This window comes from Narcine bancroftii, chromosome 11, assembly GCF_036971445.1.
Source record: "Narcine bancroftii isolate sNarBan1 chromosome 11, sNarBan1.hap1, whole genome shotgun sequence".
Taxonomy (NCBI): Eukaryota; Metazoa; Chordata; class Chondrichthyes; order Torpediniformes; family Narcinidae; genus Narcine; species Narcine bancroftii.
Genome location: NC_091479.1, coordinates 18,287,280 through 18,314,804, shown reverse-complemented (window position 1 = coordinate 18,314,804; position 27,525 = coordinate 18,287,280). Strand labels below are relative to the sequence as shown.

Genomic DNA, 27,525 nt, shown 5'->3' with positions numbered 1-27,525 from the left:
GTTTTTAATTTTGGCCCTCCGTGAATTTGAGTTTGACACCCCTGCTCTAAAGGAAAGGTTATCCATTGTAAAAGGGATTAACTGATTTGCATCAATAATAATTTTCGTATTTGGTAATTTGTTTTTTTCCTTTCTAAATGAATCTTCTTCCATATATTGAGTAAATGATACAATACTGGTGAGCTTTTATATTGTACCAGCTTTTCATCCCACTTATGAAGTATATGTTCCGGTACCTTCTCCCCTATTTTATCTAGCTCTATCTTAGTCCAATCTGGTTTTTCCCTTGTCTGATAAAAATCTGATAAATACCTTAATTGTGCTGCTCTATAATAATTTTTAAAGTTTAGTTACTGCAAACCACCTTGGTTGCACCTCTCTTAATTTATCTAACGCTATCCTTGGTTTCCCCCCCTTTCCACAAAAATTTCCTTATTATTCTCTTTAGTTCATTAAAGAATTTCTCTGTTAAGGGAATTGGTAACGATTGAAATGAGTATTGTATCCTTGGGAAGACATTCATTTTAATGCAATTTACCCTCCCTATCATCATTAGTGGTAATTCTTTCCAATGTTCTAATCTTCCTGCAATTTCTTTATTAGTGGCTGATAATTTAATTTGTACAAGTGGCTAAAATTATTATCTAACCTAATACCTAGGTATCAGATTGCTTGTGTTTGCCATTTAAATGGTGATTCTTTTTTAAATTCTGTATAATCCGCGTTACTCATTGGCATCACTTCACTTTTATTTGTGTTGATCTTGTACCCTGATATTTCTCCATATTCCTTCAATTTCTTAATGTAATTCTTTTATTGATATCTCTCGTTCTATTAAGTATAATACGATGTCATCTGCAAATAAACTGATTTTATACTCCTTCTCCTTTATTCTTATCCCTTTTATTTTATTTTCTGTTCTTATCAGTTCTGCCAATGGTTCTATTGCTAAGGCGAACAGTGAGGGAGATAATGGACATACCTGCCTAGTTGACCTACTTAATTTAAATTGGTTCGATACATATCCATTTACTGTTACCTTTGCCAATGGTCCATTATATAATGTTTTAATCCAATTAATATATTTTTTCTGGTAGATTGAACCTCTGTAATACTTTGAATAAATAATTCCATTCTACCCTGTCAAAGGCTTTTTCTGCATCTAAAGCAACAGCCACTGTTGGCATCTTATTTCCTTGAAATGTATGAATTAAATTAATACATTTACAGACATCATCTGCTGTTCGTCTTTTCTTAATAAATCCAGTTTGATCTTGTTTTACTATTTTTGGTACACAATTGGCCAATCTGTTTGCTAATAATTTCATTATTATCTTATAATCTAAATTAAGTAGAGATATTGGTTTATATGATGCTGGTGTTAGTGGATCCTTTGCTATTACTATAATTATTGCTGTCTTACATGAATCTGGCAAGTTTTGTGTTTCTTCTATCTGGTTCATTACTTCCAGGAGAGGAGGAATTAATAACTGTAAATGTTTTATAGAATTCTACTGGGAGTCCATCCTCTCCAGGTGTTTTATTGTTTGGCAGCTTTTTTAATATATCCTGTATTCCTCTATTTCAAATGGTTTTATCAGTTTGTTTTGTTCCTCTTCTTGCAATTTCGATTTTAGCTAAAAACTCTTCTATTTTATCATCTTTCCCCTCGTTCTCAGTTTGGTATAATTGGTCATAAAATTCCTTAAAGTTCTCATTAATCTCCATTGGATTATATGTAATTGGTTTGTCCTTTTTCCTTGATTCCAATACAGTTCTTTTACTTTGTTCTGTTTTAAGTTGCCAGGCTAATATTTTGTGTGTTTTTTCTCCCAATTCATAATACTTTTGCTTTATTTTCATTATGTTCTTCTCCACCTTCTACGTTTGTAAAGTTTCGTATTTTACTTTTTTGTCCATCAATTCTCTTTTTGTTATATCATCCCTTTCTGATAGTTCCTTTTCTGTACTTACTATCTCCCTTTCCAACTGCTCTATTTCCCAATTGTAGTCCTTTTTCATCTCAGTCACATAACTTATTATCTGCCCTCTAATGAAGGCTTTCACTGCATCCCATAATATAAATTTGTCTTTCACTGATTCCGTATTTATTTCAAAGAACGTTTTAATTTGGTGTTCAATAAACTCTCTAAATTCCTGTCTTTTAAATAGCATGGAGTTTAACCTCCATCTGTATGTTCTTGGTGTGATGTCCTCCAGTTCTATTGCTAATAACAGGGGTGAATGATCAGATAGTAGTCTAGCTTTATACTCAATTTTCCTAACTCTCCCTTGAATATGGGCTGACAACAAAAACTTATCAGTCCTTGAGTAAGTTTTGTGCCTACTCGAATAGTATGAAAATTCCTTCTCTTTTGGGTGTTGCCTCCTCCATATATCCATAAGTTTCATTTCCTGCATTGATTTAACCATAAATTTGGCCACTTTATTCTTTTTGCTAGTCTTTTGTCCAGTTTTATCCAACACTGGATCCAAATTAAGGTGAAAGTCCCCTCCTATCAATATATTCCCTTGCGTATCTACAATCTTCAAAAAAATATCCTGCATAAACTTTTGATCCTCTTCATTAGGTGCATATATATTGAGCAAATTCCAAAATTCTGAATATATCTAACACTTTATCATTACATACCTCCCTGCTGGATCTATTATTTCCTCCTCTATTTTGACTGGTACATTTTTATTAATTAATATAGCTTTTGAATTTATATGATGCTGCCGCTACGTGCCCTACCAGGTCTCTCTTTAATTTACTATGTTCCACTTCAGTAAGATGCGTTTCCTGCACAAATGCAATGTCTATTTTTTTCTTTTTTCAGTAAATTTAATAGCATCTTCCATTTAATTTGGTTATGTATTCCATTAATATTTAGTCATATAATTCAACATGGCCCTCTCATATCCTGATTATACCTCATTTCCGCTTCCTCTCCACCACCATCCCCCTTTTCCCCATTTTCATCTCTCAGTTTTCCCTTTTTAAACTCAATGAATGACAACACATTTTAAACATAAAATACTTCAACAACTCCCACATCCAATATTCCCTTAGCCCCAAATGTCCCCCCCCCCCCTCTGAGTTGCCTCTTATCCCTTGCCGGGCAACCACAACTCCTCTCTCCATTTGGATTGTGAACCCGCTCGCAAGTGTCAACTGATTTCGCAGTGACGGTTATTCTCTCCCACCCAACCACCCCCAGAAAAGACATTATTTTTTACACATATAACAAAGTTCACCCTCTTTTTTTCTCCTTACTTCCTTTCTTCCCTTCTCTTTCCCTTCTTTAGTTCTTACATATACATTATTTTTACATCTTTTTATATATTTTATCGCCATTCTTCATTCTTGTTACAACTCTTCATCTCTCCTTCTGTCCTGCAGGCATTCTGCAAATTCTCGTGCTTCCTCCGGATCTGTTTTGCTCCACAGGGATAAATATTTTAAGCACAGCTGGATGTCTTAACATAAATTTATAACCTTTTTTCCATAGGATCGATTTTGCTGTATTAAACTCCTTCCTCTTCTTTAAGAGTTCAAAACTTATGTCTGGGTAAAAAAGTATTTTTTGACCCTCGTATTCCAATGGTTTATTGTCTTCTCTAATTTTATTCCTTGCCCGCTCCAGTATATTTTCTCTTGTTGTATATCTCAAATATTTTACTAAAACGGATCTTGGTTCTTGTTGAGACTGTGGTTTTGGGGCTAGTGTTCTGTGTACCCTTTCTATTTCCATTCTTTCCTTTGGGACCTTTGGGATCCATCCTTTTATAAATTCCTTCATATCTGTGCCTTCTTCATCTTCCTTTAGGCCCACTATTTTTATGTTGTTTCGCCTACTATAATTTTCCAACATATCAATTTTCTGAGCTAACAACTCTTGTGTCTCTTGTGATAACTTTTTTATCACTTTCTTCCAATTTTCTTCTTAAGACATTAATTTCCATTTCAACAGCCGTTTCCCGCTCTTCCACATTCTCTACTCTTTTCCCTATTTCTGTCATGACCAGCTCTAATCTATTCACTTTTATCTTCTGTGCTTATCATTTTACTAAATTCTAATGTCAACCATTCTTCTAATGCTCTCATTTGTTCTTGAAAAAAACTTTATCTATATTCTGTCCATCTGTTTTACCTTCTATTTCTCTGTGCAGATCTTGGTCTTCTTCTTCCTCTTCTTCTGTGTCTGTACCTGTGTTTGTGTCTTCTTCTTCTCTTCCCTGTATCTGTGTCTCTTCTAACTTTCCTGATGAATTGCTTGTCTCACTTTGCTGGGCTTCTTCTTGCTTGGCTTCCTGCTGTTGGTCCTCTTCTTCTGGGCTACTCATCTGTTGGGCCTCCTGCTGCTGCTCTTCTTTCCTATCACACCCTTTCCTGTTGCTTTCCTCCTCTTCCAGCTGAGAGCCCTGGTGTCGGGCATCCCTCAGCTGGTCGCGCTGTGTTTGCCTGCTCCTCGGCTGAGCTCCCCTCCCGCCAGTGTTCTCCTTCTCCTTAGTAAGCGCAGTTGCGCACTTTTGTTTGGCTCAGAGAGCCATTTTTGCAGTTCAGCGGTCGTGACTCTGCGGGGTCGTCACCAACCTCGGAGAATGGGCTCTCTTCTCCACGACGGCTCCCTGTTTCTTCATGCAGGTAAGGCCTTCTCCTTTCTCTTCTGACGTCTTTTATTTTTTTTCCCTGTTGTTTTTACTTTTTCCTTCTTGTGTGCTATTTTCTTTCTTTTCTCTACAACTTCATCTTTTATTTGTTATATTTTGTATTTCTTGAACTTTGTGCTTTCTTCACTTTATTTCTTCTTTTCTGGAGAGGGCTGGTATTCCCCTACCAGCCACTACTCCATCACGTGACTCCCCGCAATGGCAGCCTTTGACTCCACAAATAACCCCCCCCCCGTATGCATCTCCAACTTCACCCAGTAGGACTCAACTTATTCCACCCAATCACTTTTATTTCGACTGCCTCATTATCTATGACACCCAACAATCAACTGCCTCCATCTCCCCATATGTCTGCCATCCTTCTGCCATTCTCCAGTCCCCTACTAGCCCCCAACATACTCGCTGTCTTCATTCTTGATAAAAATGTCGATCATCCATTCGGGGAACCTAAACAAATTAAAGATTGGGGGCTTGCTGTTTTAAAGCAAATAAGGGTGGGTAAATCTCCAGGGCCTGACAAGATATTCCCTCGGACCTTGAGGGAGGCTAGCGTAGAAATTGCAGAGATTCTGGCAGAAATATTTAAAATGTTCTTCGCCACAGAAGTGGTGCTGGAGCACTAAAGAGTAGCTCGCATTGTTCTGTTGTTTAAAAAAGGCTCCAAAAGTAATCCTGGAAATTATAAGCTGGTGAGGCCAACATCAGTACTGTAGTAGGTAAATTATTGGAAGGGGCTCTAAGAGATGGAAATATACACGTATTCGGATAGCCAGGACTAATTAGAGATAGTCAACATGGCTTTGTGCATGGTAGGTCATGTTTAACCAATCTTATAGAGTTTTTCAAGCAGGTTACCAAGAAAGTTGATGAAGGAAAGATTGTGGATATTGTCTACATGGACTTTAGTAAGGCCTTTGACAAGGTCTCACCTGGGAGGTTGGTCAGGAAGGTTCAGATGCTTGGTATTCATGTTGAGGTTGTAAACTGGATTCGACATTGGCTATACAGGAGAAGCCAGAGAGTGGTAGTGGATGATTGCTTCTCAGACTGAAGGATTGTAACTAGTGGTGAGCCTTAGGGATCATCGTTGTTTATCATCTACATCAATGATCAGAATGATAATGTGGTAGTTTGGATTAGCAAATTTGCAGATGACACTAAGATTGGAGGTATTGTGGACAGCAAGGAAGGCATTCAAAGCTTGCAGAGGGATCTGCACTAGCTAGAAAAATGGGCTAAAATGGCAGTTAGTTATAATGCAGACAGGTATGAGGTGTTGGATTTTGGAAGGACAAACCAAGTAAGGACATACATGGTAAATGCTATGGAATGGAGGTCTGCAGTAGAACAGAAGAATCTGAGAATACAGATACATAATTCCCTGAAAGTGGCGACACAGGTAGATACAGTTGTAAAGAGAGCTTTTGGCATATTCAAAAATCAAAGCACTGAGTATAGGAGTTAGGATGTTATGATGAAGTTGTACAAGACATTGGTGAAGCCAAATATGTATTAATGTATGCAGTTTTGGTCACCTAACTACAAAAAAGATATCAATAAGAATGAAAGAGTGGCAGAGAAGATTTACTAGGATGTTGCCCGGACTTCAGGAATTGAGTTACAGGGAAGGGTTAAACAGATTAAGATTTTTTTCCCTGGAGCGTAGAAAAATGAGGGGCGATTAGATAGGTATTTAAAATTGAGAGGTAGAGACCAAGTAAATGTAGGTAGGCTTATTCCACTGAGGATAGATGAGATACAAAGAGGACATGAGTTAAGGGTGATAGAGGGAAAGTTTAGGAGAACATTTGGAGGAACTTCTTCACACAGAGAGTGGTGAGAGTAAAAGCTGAAGTGGAGAATGTGGATTCAATTTGAACAAGTACATGAGTACATGGATGGGAGAGGTATGGAGGGCTATGGACTGGGAGCGTCAGTGGGACTATGCAAATAAGAAGAGCCGAAAGTCCTGTTTCTGTGCTCTAATGTTCCCTGGTTCTATCATTCTACTGTTTGAGAGGCAGAGTGAATGTTTCAGGTCCTTACCAGTTTCCTTCACTGCTTCTTCGAAGGTCAGTTCAATGCGGCGGTTCCCCTCCCCAGTGGACGTTTGCGATTTGTCCCATTCATGGATTTCTGTTGAAAGTGAAGTCATTTCTCATCACCAAGGAGGTTTGTGCAAAATGCAAAGCAGCTTTCACATAAATGTAGGTGCAAGTCAGAGGGGGGCATTAACTGGTCAAAAATAGATAAACAGAAGGAAATGCGAGGAGGGGGGAGCACAGTTGGTGTAATGGTTAGCACAACCCTTTTACAGTGCCAGCAATCTGGACCAGGGTTCAAATCCCGCACTGTCAGGAGTTTGTACGTTTTCCCCGTGTCTGTGTGGGCTTTCCCCGAGGGCTCTGGTTTCCTCCCACTGTTCAAAACATTCTGGAGTGTAGGTTAATTGGGTGTAAATTGGGTCCAAAACCTTATTGAAGCAGTTGATTTTTAGAAGCAATTTAAAGGAAGAAAGAGAAGGGATATAGAGTATTGGGAACTCGTCCCAGCCAGAATCCTCTAAAAGTCAAGTTGAAGTCCACTGTATTATTTAAATTTTATAAACAAACTTTATTCACAATAAAAATATTGACAGCACAGTCTTGACATTCTTAGAATCATATTCACAAAACATTTCAATTTTATACATTGTAGTGTTAACCATTTATTTTACTACATAACACCTTTTCCACTGATGTTTAGTCCCTGGGTTTAGTCCTCCCACCAGTCTCAGCTCCTCAGGGCCTGGTAATGGAAGCATCCTAGACTGTGGTCATTCACCACAGATCCCTTGTGTAGGCTGCACTGAGCTTGGAATGTGCCAGTTGGCAGCATTCCCTCACATCACTGGGCCGAAAGACCAACAAGGTTCGAGCAGACTCAAGAGTTGTTTGTCCAGCAGCACTGGATGTCTATCCATGAGGGCATCTTCGGGAACAGCCTGTAAATCAGATAACCCTCAGTTACGTTCCTGTTAGGGATGATCCATGACAAGGACCCTTGCATCCTTCTCCACAAACTCCAAGTCAGAGGTAGGCAAACTACGGCCCCTAGGCCCACAGCAGTCCACTTAAATGGCCCAGGGTGAATTTTAAAAATAAAATGGAATATAGACTGTTAGAACATCATCTCAAATAAAAAATTGGACTTCTTAGTTTCAACACCAGATGCCACTGCTATTTTGAACAACTACTAGACCGACTGTTGCAATGTTACTCATGGATGAAAACATTTCCATCTCTCCATTGTCCCTTTCTTGATCGTTTCTCATTATTATTTTGCATCCAGGTTTTTATTTTGCACTGCTTTTTGAATTAGAGCTTTAAACCCTGCCCGTTAATTGCTCTCTTTGGCATCAATCAGATGCCAGATACATTTTTATTGGCATCTCAGGAAAAAGTTTTCGCTTTTACTACATTGGTAGCCAGACGAGCTATTTTACTGAAATGGAAAAGTGATTTATCCCCTACTCAAGCATAGTGGTTTATATGATGTAATGTCCCGTTTAAGTTTAGAGAAAATCAAATATAATATTAAAGATAGAAAGTTTCAATTTATGAAATTATGGGGCACATTCTTAGAATTTTTTATAATTGGAAGAATTAATAATTACTGTAAGTTTCGGTGATTCTTTGCCTGTTCTCCTGGGGTCGCCAGAGATTCCACATTATTGATTTTTTTAAAATAACTCAACATATAAGGTAACTTTGATAGAGGGAAGGGTTAGATTAGTTTAGTTTGTAGTTTTTTTTCCTTTATTATTTTATCAAATTATTTCAATAAATGGGTTTGACACAATTGCGTACATTATTTCTACCAATAGTTCGAAATTCTACAAATAACTATTGACGTAGTTCTTTTCATTATTTTTTGTGTTTACTCGTGTACAAATGAATCATAATGTAATGTCAATTTTTAATATATTGCTTATATGTTAAACTCAATAAAAATATTTTTAAAAATGAGTTTTAAAGAGTTATATTGTATTCCTTTAAATTTAAGAGCAGCCCATACAGAAATGCCAACTGTAATATGTGATCATATCAATAAACTACTATAATGTCAATAATTAAACTGTTTAGTACTGTCGTGCAGTTATCTTGATAGAAAATGAATTTTCAATCGCACAGGAGTTTTCTGGTCTAAAAACACTGTTTTTCTTGCAGCGTAAGTGGTTAAAACTGCCAGGTTTAAATATTGTTTGGCCCATAATTCTTTATATTTTTCTGTTGTGGCCCACTCCCAAAAGAGCTTGGCCACCCGGCTTTTAAGTAAATCCACAGTCTGCAATAAGGTGGGCAACTGTTACCACAGGATTGTAATCATCTCTAAGGCAATTTGCACTGGTGGGGGTGATATTCAGGTTATTCATGAAGGATCTCACTGGGAGGATTCCTCTCACTGGCAGCAACAATAAAGATACTGTGGAGATGGATTAGGAATATTTCTACCCTTTACAAATAACCAGAGAATGTAGTTTAACCTGACATTTCAGTTAGACATTTTAGCAAACAACTAGAAAATTTAAATGCTATTCAAATGACGATCTCAGATGCCAGGTGCAAGTTAGGTTCAGTTACAAATTAAACACTGGGATTCAAATAGGATATAAAAGAAAATCCAAACGAAGTAACATTCTCAGAATTGCTTGATGCTTCAATCTATAACATTTTGGGCAACAAATTTTCTCAAAAGGTTCGCTTCCTCAAAATAAATTGGGGATTAACATAACATAACATATAAAGACCCCAACAATGAAGACGCTGTTTACATCCAGTACCGCACGGATGGCAGTCTCTTCAATCTGAGGCGCCTGCAAGCTCACACCAAGACACAAGAGAAACTTGTCCGTGAACTACTCTTTGCAGATGATGCCGCTTTAGTTGCCCATTCAGAACCAGCTCTTCAGCGCTTGACGTACTGCTTTGCGGAAACTGCCAAAATGTTTGGCCTGAAAGTCAGCCTGAAGAAAACTGAGGTCCTCCATCAGCCAGCTCCCCACCATGATTACCAGCCCCCCCCACATCTCCATCGGGCACACAAAACTCAAAACGGTCAACCAGTTTACCTATCTCGGCTGCACCATTTCATCAGATGCAAGGATCGACAATGAGATAGACAACAGACTCGCCAAGGCAAATAGCGCCTTTGGAAGACTACACAAGAGTCTGGAAAAACAACCAACTGAAAAACCTCACAAAGATAAGCGTATACAGAGCCGTTGTCATACCCACACTCCTGTTCGGCTCCGAATCATGGGTCCTCTACCGGCACCACCTACGGCTCCTAGAACGCTTCCACCAGCGTTGTCTCCGCTCCATCCTCAGCATCCATTGGAGCGCTTACATCCCTAACGTCGAAGTACTCGAGATGGCAGAGGTCGACAGCATCGAGTCCACGCTGCTGAAGATCCAGCTGCGCTGGATGGGTCACGTCTCCAGAATGGAGGACCATCGCCTTCCCAAGATCGTGTTATATGGCGAGCTCTCCACTGGCCACCGTGACAGAGGTGCACCAAAGAAAAGGTACAAGGACTGCCTAAAGAAATCTCTTGGTGCCTGCCACATTGACCACCGCCAGTGGGCTGATAACGCCTCAAACCGTGCATCTTGGCACCTCACAGTTTGGCGGGCAGCAACCTCCTTTGAAGAAGACCGCAGAGCCCACCTCACTGACAAAAGACAAAGGAGGAAAAACCTAACACCCAACCCCAACCAACCAATTTTCCCCTGCAACCGCTGCAATCGTGTCTGCCTGTCCCGCATCGGACTTGTCAGCCACAAACGAGCCTGCAGCTGACGTGGACTTTTTACCCCCTCCATAAATCTTCATCCGCGAAGCCAAGCCAAAGACATATAACATAACAATTACAGCACGGAAACAGGCCATTAGGCCTTTCTAGTCCGCACCGAACCAAACACCCCTTTCTAGTCCCACCTCCCTGCACAATGCCCATAACCCTCCATCTTCTTCTCATCCATATACCTGTCCAACCTTTTCTTAAATAATACAATTGACTCCGCCGCCACTATTTCTCCCGGAAGATCATTCCACACGGCTACTTCAAACTGAACACAAAGAGAATTTCAGATTTGTTGTATCACGTAGGAAGTTGGAGAAAATGACATTAACTTTCATTGAATTTTATTGAATTACTTTTCAAAGAAATTCAATGTTCATTAAAGGAACTATTCCACTATTGAGAAAGAACTGTTGTCTATAATATTTGCTCTGCAGAATGTTGATGTACATCTCATGAACCAATTGTGATATTTACTGACCACAATCCTCTGGTGTTTTTCTATAAAATGAAAATTAAAAACAGAAGATTGTTAAACTGGAGTTTAATATTACAAGAATATAATTTGCAAATTAATCATATTAGAGGTATGATTGTCATGATGTTAAAAATGATCATGAATACGGGGTTCTGACTGCTTCGTTCAGCTCAGTCAAAGCCCTTGTGGTCCATACAAGAGGAGATGGCTGGCTGTATAAGGTTTCACTTGAAGTAAGAGAAACAAAAAGGAACTCTGTGGTGACCTGAAAGAAAGAGGTTATCATTTGGAAAACCCTGATGGGGCATTTCTTCCGCAAGACATTAATGTGACTGATTGCAAAGAATCAGTTTGTGTCCAGCGAACAACAAATCTCTCTCTGAAAACTGACAAGAACCTTCCTGAGCGTTAACCATTTACCTTTCAAGCACCAAAGCCTGGTGAACTTCATAAATGTTATTCTGTGCACAGTATAAGAATTGCTTGCAACCAGTGAACTTGGAGGAATGAGAAGTGAGATTGGACTGTGAATTAAAGAACTTTTCTAAACTTCTTTCTTTTTCTTTGGCTTGGCTTCGCATACGAAGATTTATGGAGGGGTAAAGTCCACGTCAGTTGCAGGCTCGTTTGTGGCTGACAAGTCCAATACGGGACAGGCAGACACGGTTGCAGCGGTTGCAAGGGAAAATTGGTGGGTTGGGGTTGGGTGTTGGGTTTTTCCTCCTTTGTCTTTTGACAGTGAGGTGGGCTCTGCGGTCTTCTTCAAAGGAGGTTGCTGCCCGCCGAACTGTGAGGCGCCAAGATGCACGGTTTGAGGCGATATCAGCCCACTGGTAGTGGTCAATGTGGCAGAAACCAAGAGGTTTCTTTAGGCAGTCCTTGTACCTCTTCTTTGGTGCACCTCTGTCTCGGTGGCCAGTGGAGAGCTCGCCATATAACACGATCTTGGGAAAGCGATGGTCCTCCATTCTGGAGACGTGACCTACCCAGCGCAGTTTGATCTTCAGCAGCATGGATTCGATGCTGTCGGCCTCTGCCATCTCGAGTACTTCGATGTTGGAGATGAAGTCGCTCCAATGAATGTTGAGGATGGAGCGGAGACAACGCTGGTGGAAGCGTTCTAAGAGCCGTAGGTGATGCCGGTAAAGGATCCATGATTCGGAGCCGAACAGGACTGTGGGTATGACAACGGCTCTGTATACGCTAATCTTTGTGAGGTTTTTCAGTTGGTTGTTTTTCCAGACTCTTTTGTGTAGTCTTCCAAAGGCACTATTTGCCTTGGCGAGTCTGTTGTCTATCTCGTTGTCGATCCTTGCATCCGATGAAATGGTGCAGCCGAGATAGGTAAACTGGTTGACCGTTTTGAGTTTTGTGGGGGGGCTGGTAATCATGGTGAGGAGCTGGCTGATGGAGGACCTCCGTTTTCTTCAGGTTGACTTCCAGGCCAAACATTTTGGCAGTTTCCGCAAAACAGGACGTCAAGCGCTGAAGAGCTGGCTTTGAATCGGCAACTAAAGCGGCATCGTCTGCAAAGAATAGTTCACGGACAAGTTGCTCTTGTGTCTTGGTGTGAGCTTGCAGGCGCCTCAGATTGAAGAGACTGCCATCCGTGCGGTACCGGATGTAAACAGCGTCTTCATTGTTGAGGTCTTTCATGGCTTGTTTCAGCATCATGCTGAAGAAGATTGAAAAGAGGGTTGGTGCGAGACCGCAGCCTTGCTTCACGCCATTGTTAATGGAGAAGGGTTCAGAGAGCTCATTGCTGTATCTGACCCGACCTTACATTATATACACGTGCACTTAGAATTAGAAGGGGGCTAGGTTAAGTAAGTTAATAGTAATGTTAAAGATAATTAAAAGCAACTTTTGTTTAAGTAACCATTTGTCTTGATGAATTTGCTGCTGGGTTTTGAGGTCCTCTTGGCTCATAACAATAGGAAGTAAAGATATATTGCTGACAGGAATAAGCAAAGAACAGGAAGGCTGGGGGAGGAGTCCAGACCAACAAAAGATGTCAATTGGATATGATAAGAGGAGAGGTGAGAATTGATTTTGGCTCTGTGAAAGGAGACAGAGGGAAAAGAGAGTGAGATAGAGCTGGGGAAAGGCAAAGGGTCTCGTGCACTGACCACGCACAAATTGGAAGACCCACACCTCATCTGGGCACCCTCTAACTGGATGGCATTAACATCGACTTCTCTGGTTTTCGTTACTCCCCCCTCCCCGTCACCTTTCCCCAGTTCTCTCTCCCTTTTCCCTGCCACAATTCTCACCTCTCCTCTTATCATATCCAATTAACACCTCCCCTCACTTTCCCTTTGTTCTGTCCTCCAGCTCTCCACCCCATCCCCTCTCCCCATTTGCTGGTGTGCTGTCCGTCCCTCATCCATCTATCCTTCTACCATTTCCCCATCACTTTGTATGGCCACCGGCCTACATTTTGCTCATACTTTGATGAAGGGTTCAAGCCCGAAATGTCGGTTATGTATCTTTATCTTTGCTCCATAAGGAACACTGTTTGACCTGCCAAGTTTCTCACGCATTGTGTTTTTATTTTATGTCAAATCAAAGTTGCTCTTTTAATATTGTGCATGACCTATGTAGAAACATTTTACAGGTTCATTATGCTGGGATGGGGATCAAGTACACATTACTGACTAGCATCAAGGTAACTGCCAGCTGGAGAAATGGGTCATGGACATACAATTTGAGCTCAGTCCTAAATTTACAGAAGAATCAGAAAAGGAAACACGAAACTCAAGTGAAATAAGTAAGTCTGCAGACACTGTGATTGTAGTACACAAAATAAACTCAGCAGATCTTACAGCATTTACAGGCGGCAAAGATATGGCAAGGTATGAGCAAAAGGGCCTGAATTAAAAGGCGGGGTGGGGGGAGAGGGTTGGTGAGAGAAGAAAGGGTGAGGCTATGGATAGGAGGGAAGGAGAGAAAAAGCTAAGAATTGATGGGGGGGGAGAAGTGAATGCAGAGCTGGAGGAAAGGAGAAAGAAAGAGAGGAAAGGAGGGATAGGGAAAGGGAGAGACAGGGAGGAATGAATAAACAAAGCATTCGGCTATATGTAAAGGCATAACAATATTTAACTTTAAAGATATATAAGAATTCAAAGAAAATTATCTCGAACTTATTTTCCCTTCATAGTTCACCAAAGAATGAGATGCCAGCTTAGTATGCGCAGATATTACTACATATGTTACAGTCACTATGGTAACATTATAAACAATACTTCTTAAAAATTAACTAAGAATCAAAAACACAAGGTTTTAACCTTTACAGGAGGTGTGGGGCACTTTTATGCATCAGTGAATTTGGTGGAAACCATAACCGAACAGGTACTTCAACAAGCAGGGCATCATCAGGCTGCCCCTAAACAGCCGTACATTCAAGCCACTTTCAGGTGGAATAGCCGGGAGAATGCGGCTTCAGAGCCGGCTGCGGGTGTGTGCGAAGCAACATTCAGGTTGTAAGAGATCAGTAACACTGATCATTGTGAGAGATCAGTATCACTGATCTAAAAGAAAAGTGAGGATTGTGAGAGAAGAGTACAACTGATATAAAAATATGGAGATGAGGAAACTAATATAGATATATGGGTAAATGAATAAAGTCAGTACGAACAGGATAAGACATGGATATTAGAATGTAGGAAGCAGAATCAGTCTGAGTAAGATAAGAATCTCCTAGCCTTAGACAGAATCAGCAAGTTCACCCATGAATGAGATAAGGATAGACAATAGATAATAGAATGTAGGAAATAGAGAGTTAGTCTGAATAATAAGGGTCTTCTGGCCCTAGATAGAATTAGCAGGTTTGCATATGGTCGGGAAGGTGTAAATGAGAACAAAGACAGGACAATGAGGATAATAACATGATAAGACACTGACAGGATACCCCCCCCCCCCCACCAACAGTCCTCCAAGTTCACAGAAACAGCACACAGGCAGGCAGGATTGCCTAATGCCAAACCAATCCAGGAGGCAGAAGAATGTAAGGGAGAGGGTATTCAACTGTATAAAAGTTGGGTGAGCCCCAGTGTATGTGTGTATTCCCAGGGTAAGGGGAAGCGCCCAACTTTGCATTGTTGTATAATAAATGTTCTTTGTTCTCAATTTTTGTCTCGAGCAATTTCTGTGAAGGTACTTCTGTTTCTAACAAGGTGGCAGCGCTGAAGGCGCTATTCTGGCACCTGAAAGGCCTGCCGCAGGGAGAGGCGCCGTGGAGCAGTCGGCAGGAGCCGGCCGTCATCCCACCCACTTTCAGGTGCCCGGGGTGGTGGGGGGGAGGAGCGTTCGGAAACGGAGAACGCACCCACCCGAGGAGGGTTCGGTAAGTACTCCTCGGATCAGGGTTCTCCCGCTTTCAGGTGTCCTCTCAACAGCTCCGTTCGGGTATTTTAGGCGGCTTTACGTTGGGGGTATTCCGGCCACCTGAAAGCGGCTTCAGATTGACCGGCGGTGGGCAGCGCTGCGGAGATTATCCCTCTTGGAGACGGGTTGGAATGTGTGGCTCGGAGACCACCTCTGCACATTCAGAAAGATAGGTGATTGTGCGTTTTGGCGGAGTTTCGACCTTTTTTTCCCCCACTCACCTTAAGTAATCCCTTACATCGCCTTCCCAAGATCGTGTTATATGGCGAGCTCTCCACTGGCCACCGTGACAGAGGTGCACCAAAGAAAAGGTACAAGGACTGCCTAAAGAAATCTCTTGGTGCCTGCCACATTGACCACCGCCAGTGGGCTGATCTCGCCTCAAACCGTGCATCTTGGCGCCTCACAGTTCAGCGGGCAGCAACCTCCTTTGAAGAAGACCGCAGAGCCCACCTCACTGACAAAAGACAAAGGAGGAAAAACCCAACACCCAACCCCAACCAACCAATTTTCCCCTGCAACCGCTGCAACCGTGTCTGCCTGTCCCGCATCGGACTTGTCAGCCACAAACGAGCCTGCAGCTGACGTGGACATACCCCTCCATAAATCTTCGTCCGCGAAGCCAAGCCAAAGAAAAAGAAGAAAAGAAGAAAATCCCTTACTAACTACAGAGCACCTATGCCACAGGATGTGGGGGGGTGGAAAGAAAAGGGAGGGAAGCACTAGTTTAGAAGGAAATGGGATTAGTACAGCGTAGATGGGCAGAAGGGCTGGACAACGATAACAGGTTGTGAATCTTGTGCCAGTTTTGGCAAGATTTCAAGCAAGTGTTTTTTTTGGAGATGGATGGATTGCAAACCGAACCGTTTCCATGGGCTGTAGCAGCCCAGCCTCAAAAGAGGCCCTTTGGCCCACTCGGTCCATTCCATACTATCCCGCTCCGACGTTACCAGGCAGACGGACGGCGAGGAAGGGAATGGCGGCGAGAGGGGAGCCGCGGGGGGAGGGGGGGCGGAGGAAGGGAATGGGCAGGATCGTGGGGAGGGGGTGGTGGGGGGAACCTCCGATCGTTACCTCTGATCGTTACATCCTCAACGTCCGCAGGCCCCAGGAGCGGTTCCCGGACTGACATCCGTCCTCTCATCTTGGCCGGGTCGCCCGCTCCGCGACGCCGTGACCTCAACGGGGCCGGTGGCGGCTTCAACTCCCGCACCACGTGGCGGGGGGAGGAGGAGGAGGAGCCTGGCGATGTCATGGTAACCAGAGGCAAGCAGGCCCGGGGAGCGGCTTCAACTCCCGCACCACGTGGCGGGGGGAGCAGGAGGAGGAGGAGCCAGACGATGTCATGGTAACCAGAGGCAAGCAGGCCCGAGGAGCGGTTCCCGGACTGACATCCGTCCTCTCTTTCTTGGCCGCAGGCGCCGTGACGTCAACGGGGCCGGAGGCGGCTTCAACTCCCGCACCACGTGGCGGGGGGAGGAGGAGGAGCCGGGCGATGACATGGTAACCAGAGGCAAGCCTGCCACCTGGTCCACAGGTACCAGGTGAATCACAACCTTCCTTTGATCTCTTGGCTTCTTTCAATGCACCTCACAGATAACACTGATATCTTTACCTTTGCTACCTAAAGGCACTGTTTAACCTGCTGGATTTCTCCAGCATTTGTGTGTTTTTTCACTTAACCAGCAGAATTCTGTGCTTTACCCTCCCACCGTGACAGAGGTGCACCAAAGAAGAGGTACAAGGACTGCCTAAAGAAATCTCTTGGTGCCTGCCACATTGACCACCGCCAGTGGGCTGATATCGCCTCAAACCGTGCATCTTGGCGCCTCACAGTTCGGCGGGCAGCAACCTCCTTTGAAGAAGACCGCAGAGCCCACCTCACTGACAAAAGGCAAAGGAGGAAAACCCAACACCCAACCCCAACCCACCAATTTTCCCTTGCAACCGCTGCAACCGTGTCTGCCTGTCCCGCATCGGACTTGTCAGTCACCAACGAGCCTGCAGCAGACGTGGACATACCCTTCCATAAATCTTCGTCCGCGAAGCCAAGCCAAAGAAAAGAAACCCTTGATATTTCTATTATTATTCTATTTCTATGGTATAAAGATGTGCCCTTCATAAACCATAAGATCATTTGGCATCAACAATATTCATCGATCAGAATTTATTCTCATGAACGTGTCACAAAATAAATATAGGTCAAAACAATAGGGCAATATCATGTATCGTTATGAGACCAAAACCCACGACGAAGGGTAGTTGCTTTTAATTATCTTTGAACGTGAAAATAGGATCAAACTTTAACTTTGACTCACTTAACCTCCTTCTAATGCTAAGCGCAGGCGTGTGCAGTAAGTTCAGCAAAGTTCCGCTCTCACGGGTTGCAGGCAATTCTTGCACTGTGGGCAGAAGTTAGCATTAACAAAGTTCACCAGGCTTTGGTGCCGAACGAGTAAACGCTCAAGAGGGTTCTTCCTGGTTTTCAGAGAGAGAGTTTTCTCATTCCAGGACAGCCACTCCGGGGTCTTGCTGACAAAACCTGCCCCCTTCAGGGTTCTCCAGATGATAACCTCTTTCTTTCAGGTCACCACAGAATTCCTTTCTGTTTCTCATATTCCAAGGGAAACACCGACAGCCAGTCCTCTCCTTTGACCAGCCTGTCCCTCTGGAACCGATATCTGTGTCTCTCCTCTCTCTCTCTCTCTCTCTCACACTCTCTCAGAGCAAAGCCTGTTTTTTACTCCTCTCAAAAGGAGACAGTAAATTCTGTTTTCCAGACAAAGCTGCTACTGCCTGTTGTTACATTTGTTGCCTTTTGCAAATAACAGTCCATGGTGAGACTCTGAGCCTCTTGCAAAACCTCCTGCAAAGATTATGTGTTTTGAAGTGTTTGTGTGTGACCTGCTCTAACAAACCTTTCCCAATTTATCTCCCAGACACCTCTATAAACTCTATCACAATATTATGTCATCATGTCGTACACGATGATGCCATTACCCATATATAATGTGCATTAGACTCCACTATTTTAGAATTATCATCACGTTCCGTGTACTTGGTGTTCTGTTAAATACACAACAGATTGGCGAGGAGGATCGAGACAGAACCCCTGGAAACACCAGTCAGTAGGCCATTTCATGTTGGGCCTCCACCCTGAGACCAGCCACAGAGTGGATAGAAAAATAGGAAAGGCTGCTCCAGCATCCCATTCATATCCAGAGGCTCCTCGTATCTCCCTCTGGATCTGACGGAGGTGGAGGCGACGTGCCACAGCGCCACCCATCATAAATACACAGCAGAGCAATAGCCGTCTTACCTACCCATAATGTCCCACGCAGCTGAAACCGCTCTATGGTTCCCAGAACAGTTCCAGCTGTGTGGGGGATTATGGGTAGCGAAGACCGCCATTGCTCTGCTGCAGTTTGAGCTGCAGAGAGCGGCCCGGTGTGGCTGTCCCAGCCCACACTGGCTGGCGCCTGATGGCCCCCGCTGCCCTAACAGTCCCTGCCGCCCCGATGGTCCCTGTTGACATCTCCCACTGCCTCTGACTTGGAGGAAGATATAAACAAAATAGAGAGAGTGTAGAGAAGGTTCACGAGAATGTTGACAGGATTTCAGGGTCTGAGTTCCAGGGAAAGGTTGTGCAGACTGGGGCTTTTTTCTCTGGAGTGTAGAAAATTGAGAGGGGACTTGATAGAGGTGTTTAAGATTTTAAAAGGGACAGACAGAGTAAATGTGGATAGGCTTTTTCAATTAAGAGTGGGGGAGATTCAAACTAGAGGGCATGGTTTAAGATTGAAGGGGGAAAATTATAAGGGGAACACGAGGGGAAATTTCTTTACGCAAAGGGTGGTGGGGATGTGGAATGAGCTTCCGGCAGACGTAGTCGAGGCGGGATCATTGGTTACATTTAAGGAAAGACTGGATAGTTACATGGAGAGGAGAGGACTGGAGGGGTATGGACCGGGTGCTGGTTAGTGGGACTAGGAGGGTGGGGATTTGTTACGGCATGGACTAGTAGGGCCGAACTGGCTTGATCTGTGCTGTAAGTGGTTATATGGGTGAGTGGGGAGATGGGTCGCAGGCTGACGGCATCATCAGCTCACCCCTAAACAGCCGCTTAGCACGGCTGTACATTCAGATTGATCGGCGGATTATCCCTCTCGGAGAGGGGTTGGAGTATGCGCCTCGGAGACTGCTTCTACACATTCAGAAAGGCAGGTGATTGTGTGTTTTGGCGGAGTTTTTCCGCCTTTACATCTCAACTTTTGGGCTATCTGAAATGGCCTATAGATGATCTTAAAGAGGAAATACCAGGGAGTCTGCACTGTGGGCCGCACGAGCTTCCTCATGGAGAACAAAGGAAAAATGGCTAGAAGGAAATTCCAGTTTTTAATGGTGATCCATTGCAATATCTGACATTCATGAATTCCAGAGACGGGTCGTGTATTCAGCAATAACGTGGCTTTTCAGTGTAAAAAGGGCTACTGCCATTTAAAGTGTTTGCCCTTGCTTTGAGGGATGTAATGGCCGACAATCCCTGCTATATCTGGTATCTGTCTCTGTCTAACTTCGTACAGAATTGCTTTTTTGTTGCTGAATTAGCCTTCCGCAGGTTATACCTTGGGCAAACAGGATTGTGCTGGATTCTGGGGACACCTTGGGGGCGAAAACAGTGTCAGTAAAGTCACGCCTGGGCCCTTCATCAACTTAGAATATTACAGCACAGAACAGGCCCACTATGTTGTTCTGACCTACATAAACCTACTCAGCAAACTAAACCTTCCCTGCCTCACACCTGTAATCCTCTTTTTTTCTTCCATCTATGTGCCTGTCTCAGAGCCTTTTAAATGTCCCTATTGTACCAGCCTCCACCACCACCCCTGGCATTGCAATCCAGGCATTCAAGGGTAAGGAGGCGACAGCTTGCAAAAGGGAAAATGGGGTGGATGTGGTAGAACTCCATTACTCAGTGTATAAAAAACAGTACTTCTGACTCTCTCCCCTGAAATTTCCCCCCCTCCCTCACCTTAAACAGGTGTCCATTAGTTTTTGCTACTGTTGCCCCAGTAAAATGGTGCTGGCTGTCCACCCTATCTGTGCCTCTCATAATGTTGTAGATCTCTATTAAATCACTTCTTATCCTTCATCGCTCCAATGAGAAAATCCCTAACTCTGTTAACCTTGACTATTTGCAAACTTTCTCCAATCCAGGCAACATCCTGCTCAAGGTATGTTGTTGTTGTTAAGTCATGACTTGCGCTTGACTTGGATTAAAGTGAAGGAGAATTGCGCAGGTCATCAGCCTCACTCCCACACCCCGTCCTATCTGGACCCATGGCAACCCATAGTCGAGACGGATGGAGATAGATCAGGGTGCAATCGAGACGGCTGGAGATAGGTCAGAGTGCAGTGGATGGCCAGCAGTGTCTGGGCCCTCTTAGCACTCCACGACGCATTGTGAAAATTGCCTTTCTGTCCATTGAACCAGTGATGGTTTCTTCCACACAGTCCACCGAATCCAGGCTTCACACGCTAGGCAGACAGGCCCTGAGTGTCGTGGGTCCACGGCAGTTCTTGCGGCATGCTCGCGAGCTTCCCCACCCATTGTTGGGCACCCTCATCCGCCTTTGCTGCTATCGGGAGATGTCTCCTCTTCTGTCTGCTCCACCGATGGGATGATCACCTAGTGTGTTGTAATGACAACCCCTCCCCCCCAACTTGGTTTCGCCCTCTAGCTGAAGCAGTTTCCAGAATGTGGCATGAGGAGCCAAGAAGTGAGAGATTTAGGAGATGAGTGAGGTCCAGTGATGCCTACCATCCCCACCTTAGTGAGGTGTGGCTATCAGCTCCAAAGGTACTCCCTCTCCTCAGAGCTCTCTACACCCTTCAAGGTATGACATAAACAGGCAGACCATTGAATTAAAAAAAGGTGAGGAGAGGAGGAGGGAGGAAGGAGCAGGGAGAGGAGCACAGGCAAATAGGTAAGAGGGTAGAAGAGAAAAAAGCTGAGATGGAATGGGGGGATTGGGTAGCACTCTGAATGGAGAAGGAAGGGCAAGGGATGGGGAGCTGCAAGACAGGAGGGATAGGGAAAGATAGAGACATTGGGGAGGGTTTTGACAGAACCTAGAGAAGTCATTAGGTGCCTTCAAATTGCAGCACCTGGGAGGAGGAGTCACGTGATGGAGTAGTGGCCGGACGGTGAACTCCAGCCCTCTCCAGAAAAGTCGGGAAAAACAAAGGAAAACACAAAGGCACAGAAATAAAAGTTACAGAAAAGTGAGTATAAAGGTGGAAAGAAGATGGCAACAAAAAAAGAAAAATCGAAAGCAACGGTAAGAAGAGAGGAAGAGAAGACAAAGGAGGAAAAAGGTGAAGGCCTTACCTGTCCGAAGAGGCCCGCTGCGGAGAGAGAAACCCGCTCCCTCAGGTCGGTAAATAATGGACTACAAAAATGGCTCGCAGAGCCGAGTAAAAGTGCGCAACCGCGCATGCGCGAGGAATCGCGCATGCGCGATGCGAATGAAAAAAAACACACCGACGGGAGGGGGGACCAGCTGGGGAGTCGATCTCCACAGCCGGCAACGACAGCTGCAGAACACCTGCAGCAAGAAGAGACCACAGAAGACAATAGAAACAAGAAAGAAGAGGAGGAAAGGGCACCAAAGAAACAACAGATGGTCAACCCAGAGGAAGAAGAAGAGGAAGAGGAAGAGTACAGGGAAATAGAAGAAGAAAAGAAAGGCAAGGTAAAGGATATACTTGCTCTTATTAAAGGATACATGGAGTCATTTAAAGAATGGCAAACACAGGAATTTAAGGATTTAAGAAAAAGAATAAACCACACAGAAGAGAAAATGAATAAAATAGAGATGACCTTAACAGAAATGGGAAAGAAAATGGACAAGATGGAAGAGCGGGCAGTAGCAGCAGAAATGGAGGTAGAAGACTTAAAAAAGAAATTGGAGGAATCTAATAAAAAAACTAAAGAGACACAAGAACTACTAGCTCAAAAAATAGATACAATGGAAAACCATAACAGAAGGAATAACATAAAGATAGTGGGCCTTAAGGAAGATGAAGAAGGCAAGAATATGAGGGAGTTTATAAAAGAGTGGATACCTAAGACCCTAGGATGTCCAGAACTACAGCAAGAAATGGAAATAGAAAGGGCACATAGAGTATTGGCCTCTAAACCACAACCACAACAAAAACCAAGATCTATTGTAGTAAAATTCCTAAGATATACTACAAGAGAAAAGGTACTGGAGAAGACAATGGAAAAAGTAAGAGAGGGCAACAAACCACTGGAGTATAAAGGGCAAAAAATCTTCATTTATCCAGATATAAGTTTTGAACTCCTAAAGAAGAGAAAAGAGTTCAATACAGCAAAGGCGATTTTATGGAAGAAGGGGTATAAATTTATACTAAAGCATCCAGCGGTATTGAAAATATTTATTCCAGGACAACAAAACAGACTATTCTCGGATCCAGAAGAAGCACGAAAATTTGCAGAACAATTACAAAAATAGACTCTCTAATGAGAGTAAAAATGATCACGATTGATATGTATGCGGGTAAAGAGGTATAAGAGTGAATAGAGACAATGTGCATACGTGAAAGTATCTGTACTTAGAGGAAAATATAGATAGTATAGACAAGAATTAATAAGGGAAGGTAATGGAATAGAGAGAATAAGGAGGGAATTAAAAGAGTGACCTTTGTGACATATGAAAAGTGAAATCTTTTCTGGGGGGGGCGGGGTGGGGGGAATAGCGGTCACTGCAAAATCAGTTGACGCTTGCGAGTGGATTCGCAAATCCAAATGGAGAGGGGAGATGTGGTTGTCCGACAAGGGATAAAGGACAACTCAGGAGGGGAAGGGGAGATTGGGGATAAATAAGATAGAAATAGGAGAATAAGGAAAATGTTGGATGTTGTAGGAATGTTGTCTTATAAAGAGTTGAAAATAAGAAAACAGAAATGGAAAAGGAGGAAAGGTAATGATGGAAAAACGGAAAGAGAAGATGAACAAAATATAAAAGGGCTACGCTGAACTATATGACTTTAAATATTAATGGAATACATAACCAAATTAAAAGGAAGAAACTACTAAATTTAAATGAATAAATGTATTCCATTAGAAAAAATAACATATTGGTTAAGAAATAATATTGAAATATTCGAACAAGTAGAGGAGCCTTACATTAAATACAATAGCGAAAACCTACCGGGGACAAACATTACCTAAATTGATGGAAGGAGAAGGAAAGAAAAGAATGGACTCAGTAGAATTTCTGGTGTATTTTTGTTGAATGACAACATTGTCTGACTGGCTTAATGCAACCTAGATTGTATACCTAAAATGGATGAGAGGGGGGGGTGGGGGGGTGGCTTGGGAGGAGGGGGGGGGAGAAAAAGTCACTGTATATGTGTGAAAAAAAATAGTGTATATCATTGCTAATGTGATTTATGGTGTGAAAAATAAAAAATTAAAAAAAAAAAAAAATTGCAGCACCTGGGTAACCTTCCTAGGTCCCAGCTACGATTACTGGGTCGTGGGTGCCGAATGCACCTTTCAAATTGCAGCCAGGCCGACCTGATAAATCGGGGCCTGGCAATTTAAGGGGGATCCCGTCCCCACGATGACCGGAGGTATCGGCCGTCAGTCGGTACTTTAATTTGATACAATTTAGAATACGTTGATGCTATCGTAAAGCACACCTGTCACTATTATTGGGGATGAATGAAGCAATATGCCTTCACTCTCTCTGGGACATTTAATCAGTTGCCTCCATTTCTGCAATGACTTGTGCTTCTCGGCCTTCTAATGCAGTCTCGATGCAGAACAGCTTAAGAAAACTTAGTTCTTTTCAGGATTCAATAACCAAAGGCAGTTCATTGCCCAAAATGTACCACGTAACTGTGTATTCCTGGAGCATTAATTAATGACACCATCAAAACTGTTTCAGCTTTGCTTCTGATACCCAGAAACCCTGTGTTCCAATACATTACTAGTGTTAGTAAGTAAAAAAGCCCTTATATAAAAATCATTGTCATGGTAAGCCCCTCCACCCCGTGATGTGCCGCTGCAGTGCACTGAGGGGGGAGCAGTTGTTGCTGTGTCGTGCCACTCTGGTTTGCGGCGAAGCTCAATGCAGGATTGTTGGAGCAGTGGATTTTGGGATTTTTTGGTAATTGCGCCCGCACTTCTGCATTGAGCCGTCACTGCGAACCGGACTGGCGTACGCGGCATGGACCCCCCCCCCACGATCACGGAGGCAACCACTCTCCCACGTTCGTGGCAGCAATCACACCCCTGTGGGCAGCAGCAGCAACTTCTCTTGCCCCATTCGTGCCCACCCCCCCCCCCCCCAGCCAGGGGTTTCCCTATGACGTACGCAAGCAAGCGCTGATGTCACCTGAGTAACCAGGTCGGCTATTTCCCCTTTTAAACCGCCGGAGCAGGAAGCCTGGTTAAGTTTTATTGGGTTTCCTGACCACCTCTGAGGTAGTTCAGAGACCCTTTCAAATCGCCCTGTACCTGGGTCGCTAACTGTGCAAATTGCCTGGTTAACCCCATTTTACATGGCATTTGAAAGGGCCTAATAATGTTAATACCGTCTGGTTGGAAAGTGCGCGCTCGGAATATAAGGTGGTGTTCTTCCAATTTACAGGTATTGCAAGAGGCCATGGATAGATTGCTCCAATTTACGAGATCTCCACTAGAGGACAGCAAAGGGGGTAGGAAAATAGCACTGAGCATCATGTGGCAGAGTAATGGCTGAACGTTCAACCAGCATAAATTCTGAAGCTGCATTCTGGAACCATCCAAGAAGGACCCATGGTCTAGGCTCTGTCTGCTGGAGATTGAGGGTGGTGAACACTGATTGCCCCAGGAGGCTGCATGAATGGCAATGGTGCAAAGAAGTGCTAATGCTAACATGCGCAGACCTAAATAGGTAGACTGAATAACACTGGGAATGGAAGGAGCTTTTACACTATCATGGATCCCCAGCTTTCATGCTATTTCATGTATGTGTGTGTGCGCGCACGAGTTTTTGAAATAAAAAGCTGTCCCTTGACAAAATCAAAAAACACAACCTTTATCCTGTAGTTCCTCTAAATAATAATTGGTGAAACATTAAGTGGCATTTTATGCTATCTTCTCATTCGCCACAGGTGGGCAGAAAAGGGGACATGAAGTGACCTTGGCAAACTTCATGTCCCCTTTTCTTAAGTCCATTAGAAGGAAAAAGAATAGGTACCTTCAGGGATGTGGATGCACCAGGGGGAAAATGATTAGGGTCATAAATAAATGCTTCTCTGATGACGACCATCAGGAAAGAGGTGTCGGTGCCACGTGACTCGCACCACCAGGTTGAGGAACAGCTGCGATCCCTCCACCGTCAGACTCCTCAACAACAAACTCAATCGGGGGCTCTGACTTTTATTGATTTTTTTCCTCTCTGTAATGTAGTTTGCTTACATTTCAGTATTTATTTACATGTGCATGTTGAGTCAGGTTTTATTTTGCACTGCCAATTAGTGGCAATTCTGCTTCGCCTGCAGGACAAAGAATCTCAGGGTTGTATGTGATGTCATGTATGTCCTCTGACAATAAATCTGAATATCCAATAAGAGAAGGATTTGGAGGGTTAGAAGAGAGACTGCGCTGTTCTGTCACATATTTGTATCAGGAAGGAAGTGTTAAGATTTTATTGCCCTAAAGCAGGGGTGTCAAACTCAAATTCACGGAGGGCCAAAATTAAAAACTTGGACTAAGTCGAGGGCCGAACTAAATATTTATTGAAAATTTTCAACAACATCTGCATGTTTTCTCTTCTTTCAACATATGTAATGTTAAACTTTAGGATATAACTTTAGGAGGATAATGTTACAGGTCAGGAGTAGGTAGCTCAAGTTCACCCTTTGCTTGACCTGAGGGAAACCTATTTGGTCCCTGTGGAGATGTAGTCAGCATTCACAGGCTGTGTCCATTTTGGCCTGCATCAGGAGCATTTCCTGCTCACTCCTCAGGCTCTAGGCCTCTATTCACCCTCGACCCACAATCCCTCTACCTGACCAGTCCTTTACCCAACCTCTACTCATCCCTCACTCCACTCGCTCTGCCTCTACCCACCCCATCCATTACACGCCCCTTTACTGCCTCTCCCCTCAACCTGTTCCTCCCTCTACCCGTCTCTCACCCTCTAATCACGCCTCCCCTACTCGCCCTGCCCCTCCCCTTTTACCTCTTTCCTATCCACCCCTCCTTCTACTCATCCCTCCCTCTAACTGCCCCTCGCACCACCATAACTTCCCCTGCCCATTACTCCTCACCTACACCCTCTGCCCACCCCTGCTTACCCACCCACTCAGGCCCAGCGCGCTGCCGATCAGCCTTTGCGGACAGCCACTATCTCTCTCTTCACGTGCAGGGCCGAACCAGCCGTCGCTGGGGTCCGCGCGGGTGCAAGCGCTGAAGGCCGTGGCAACCGGGAGAAGTGCGCTCGCGCTGTGGAAGGGCCATCCGGTGCCAGTCGCACGGGGCTCGCGCTACCCGGGGGCCGTGCGCAGCCTGCCATGCCCGTCGCGCCGACAGGAAATCACAGGCGCTCGCCCATCCACCGCACCGCTCGACAGGTGGGAGAAGTGACTGGTTGTGCGGGGAGCCTTCCAACCGGCTTGCCGGCTGATGACATCGACAGACTTCTCGTGTTACAATTTCTCGTGTTACAATGGGGAAGGATGTCCAATGAAGGGGGAGGATGGTGGGGGTGACATTACCAAAAAACAGCATCGGCTCTCGCTGCAGGGCGGGCCACCTCTAATACATTTTTGAAATGATCTTGCGGGCCAAATATAATTATATCTTGGCCCGCGGGCCAGAGTTTGACATGTGTGCCCTAAAGCATAAAAGAATGAGGGTCGATTTGATAGAGGTATGTAAAATTATGATGGGTATAGATAGAGTCAATGCATACAGGCTTTTGTCCACTGTGAGATAAAAACAAGACAAGGGTGAAAGGGGAAAAGTTTAAAGGGAACATTAATGGGAACCTCTTCATGCAGAGGGAGGTGGGAATGTAGACCGAGCTGCCGTATGAATTGTTAAATTTTGACATTTAAGAAAAAC

The 27,525-nt window shown here is 43.9% G+C and overlaps 1 protein-coding gene and 1 long non-coding RNA gene across 4 annotated transcripts in view; one reads left to right on the top strand and one right to left on the bottom strand.

Annotated features, from left to right (window-relative positions):
* The window catches only part of sv2 (synaptic vesicle glycoprotein 2), a 69,991-nt gene extending 53,341 nt beyond the window's left edge, over positions 1–16,650 (bottom strand). For all 3 annotated transcript variants that reach the window (XM_069902769.1, XM_069902768.1, XM_069902770.1), the window contains exons 1-2: positions 16,455–16,650; positions 6,721–6,810 (exon numbers count right to left, since the gene is read on the bottom strand). In XM_069902769.1, coding sequence (XP_069758870.1) covers positions 6,721–6,810; positions 16,455–16,635 — 271 coding nt within the window. In that variant the 5' untranslated portion in view covers positions 16,636–16,650. The remainder of the gene's footprint in view (positions 1–6,720; positions 6,811–16,454) is intronic.
* On the top strand, positions 16,590–25,489 carry LOC138745582 (uncharacterized). Its single transcript, XR_011346349.1, has 2 exons — positions 16,590–16,924; positions 25,064–25,489. It is a non-coding gene; the product is annotated as an uncharacterized lncRNA (long non-coding RNA).
* The last annotated feature ends 2,036 nt before the right edge of the window (positions 25,490–27,525 follow it).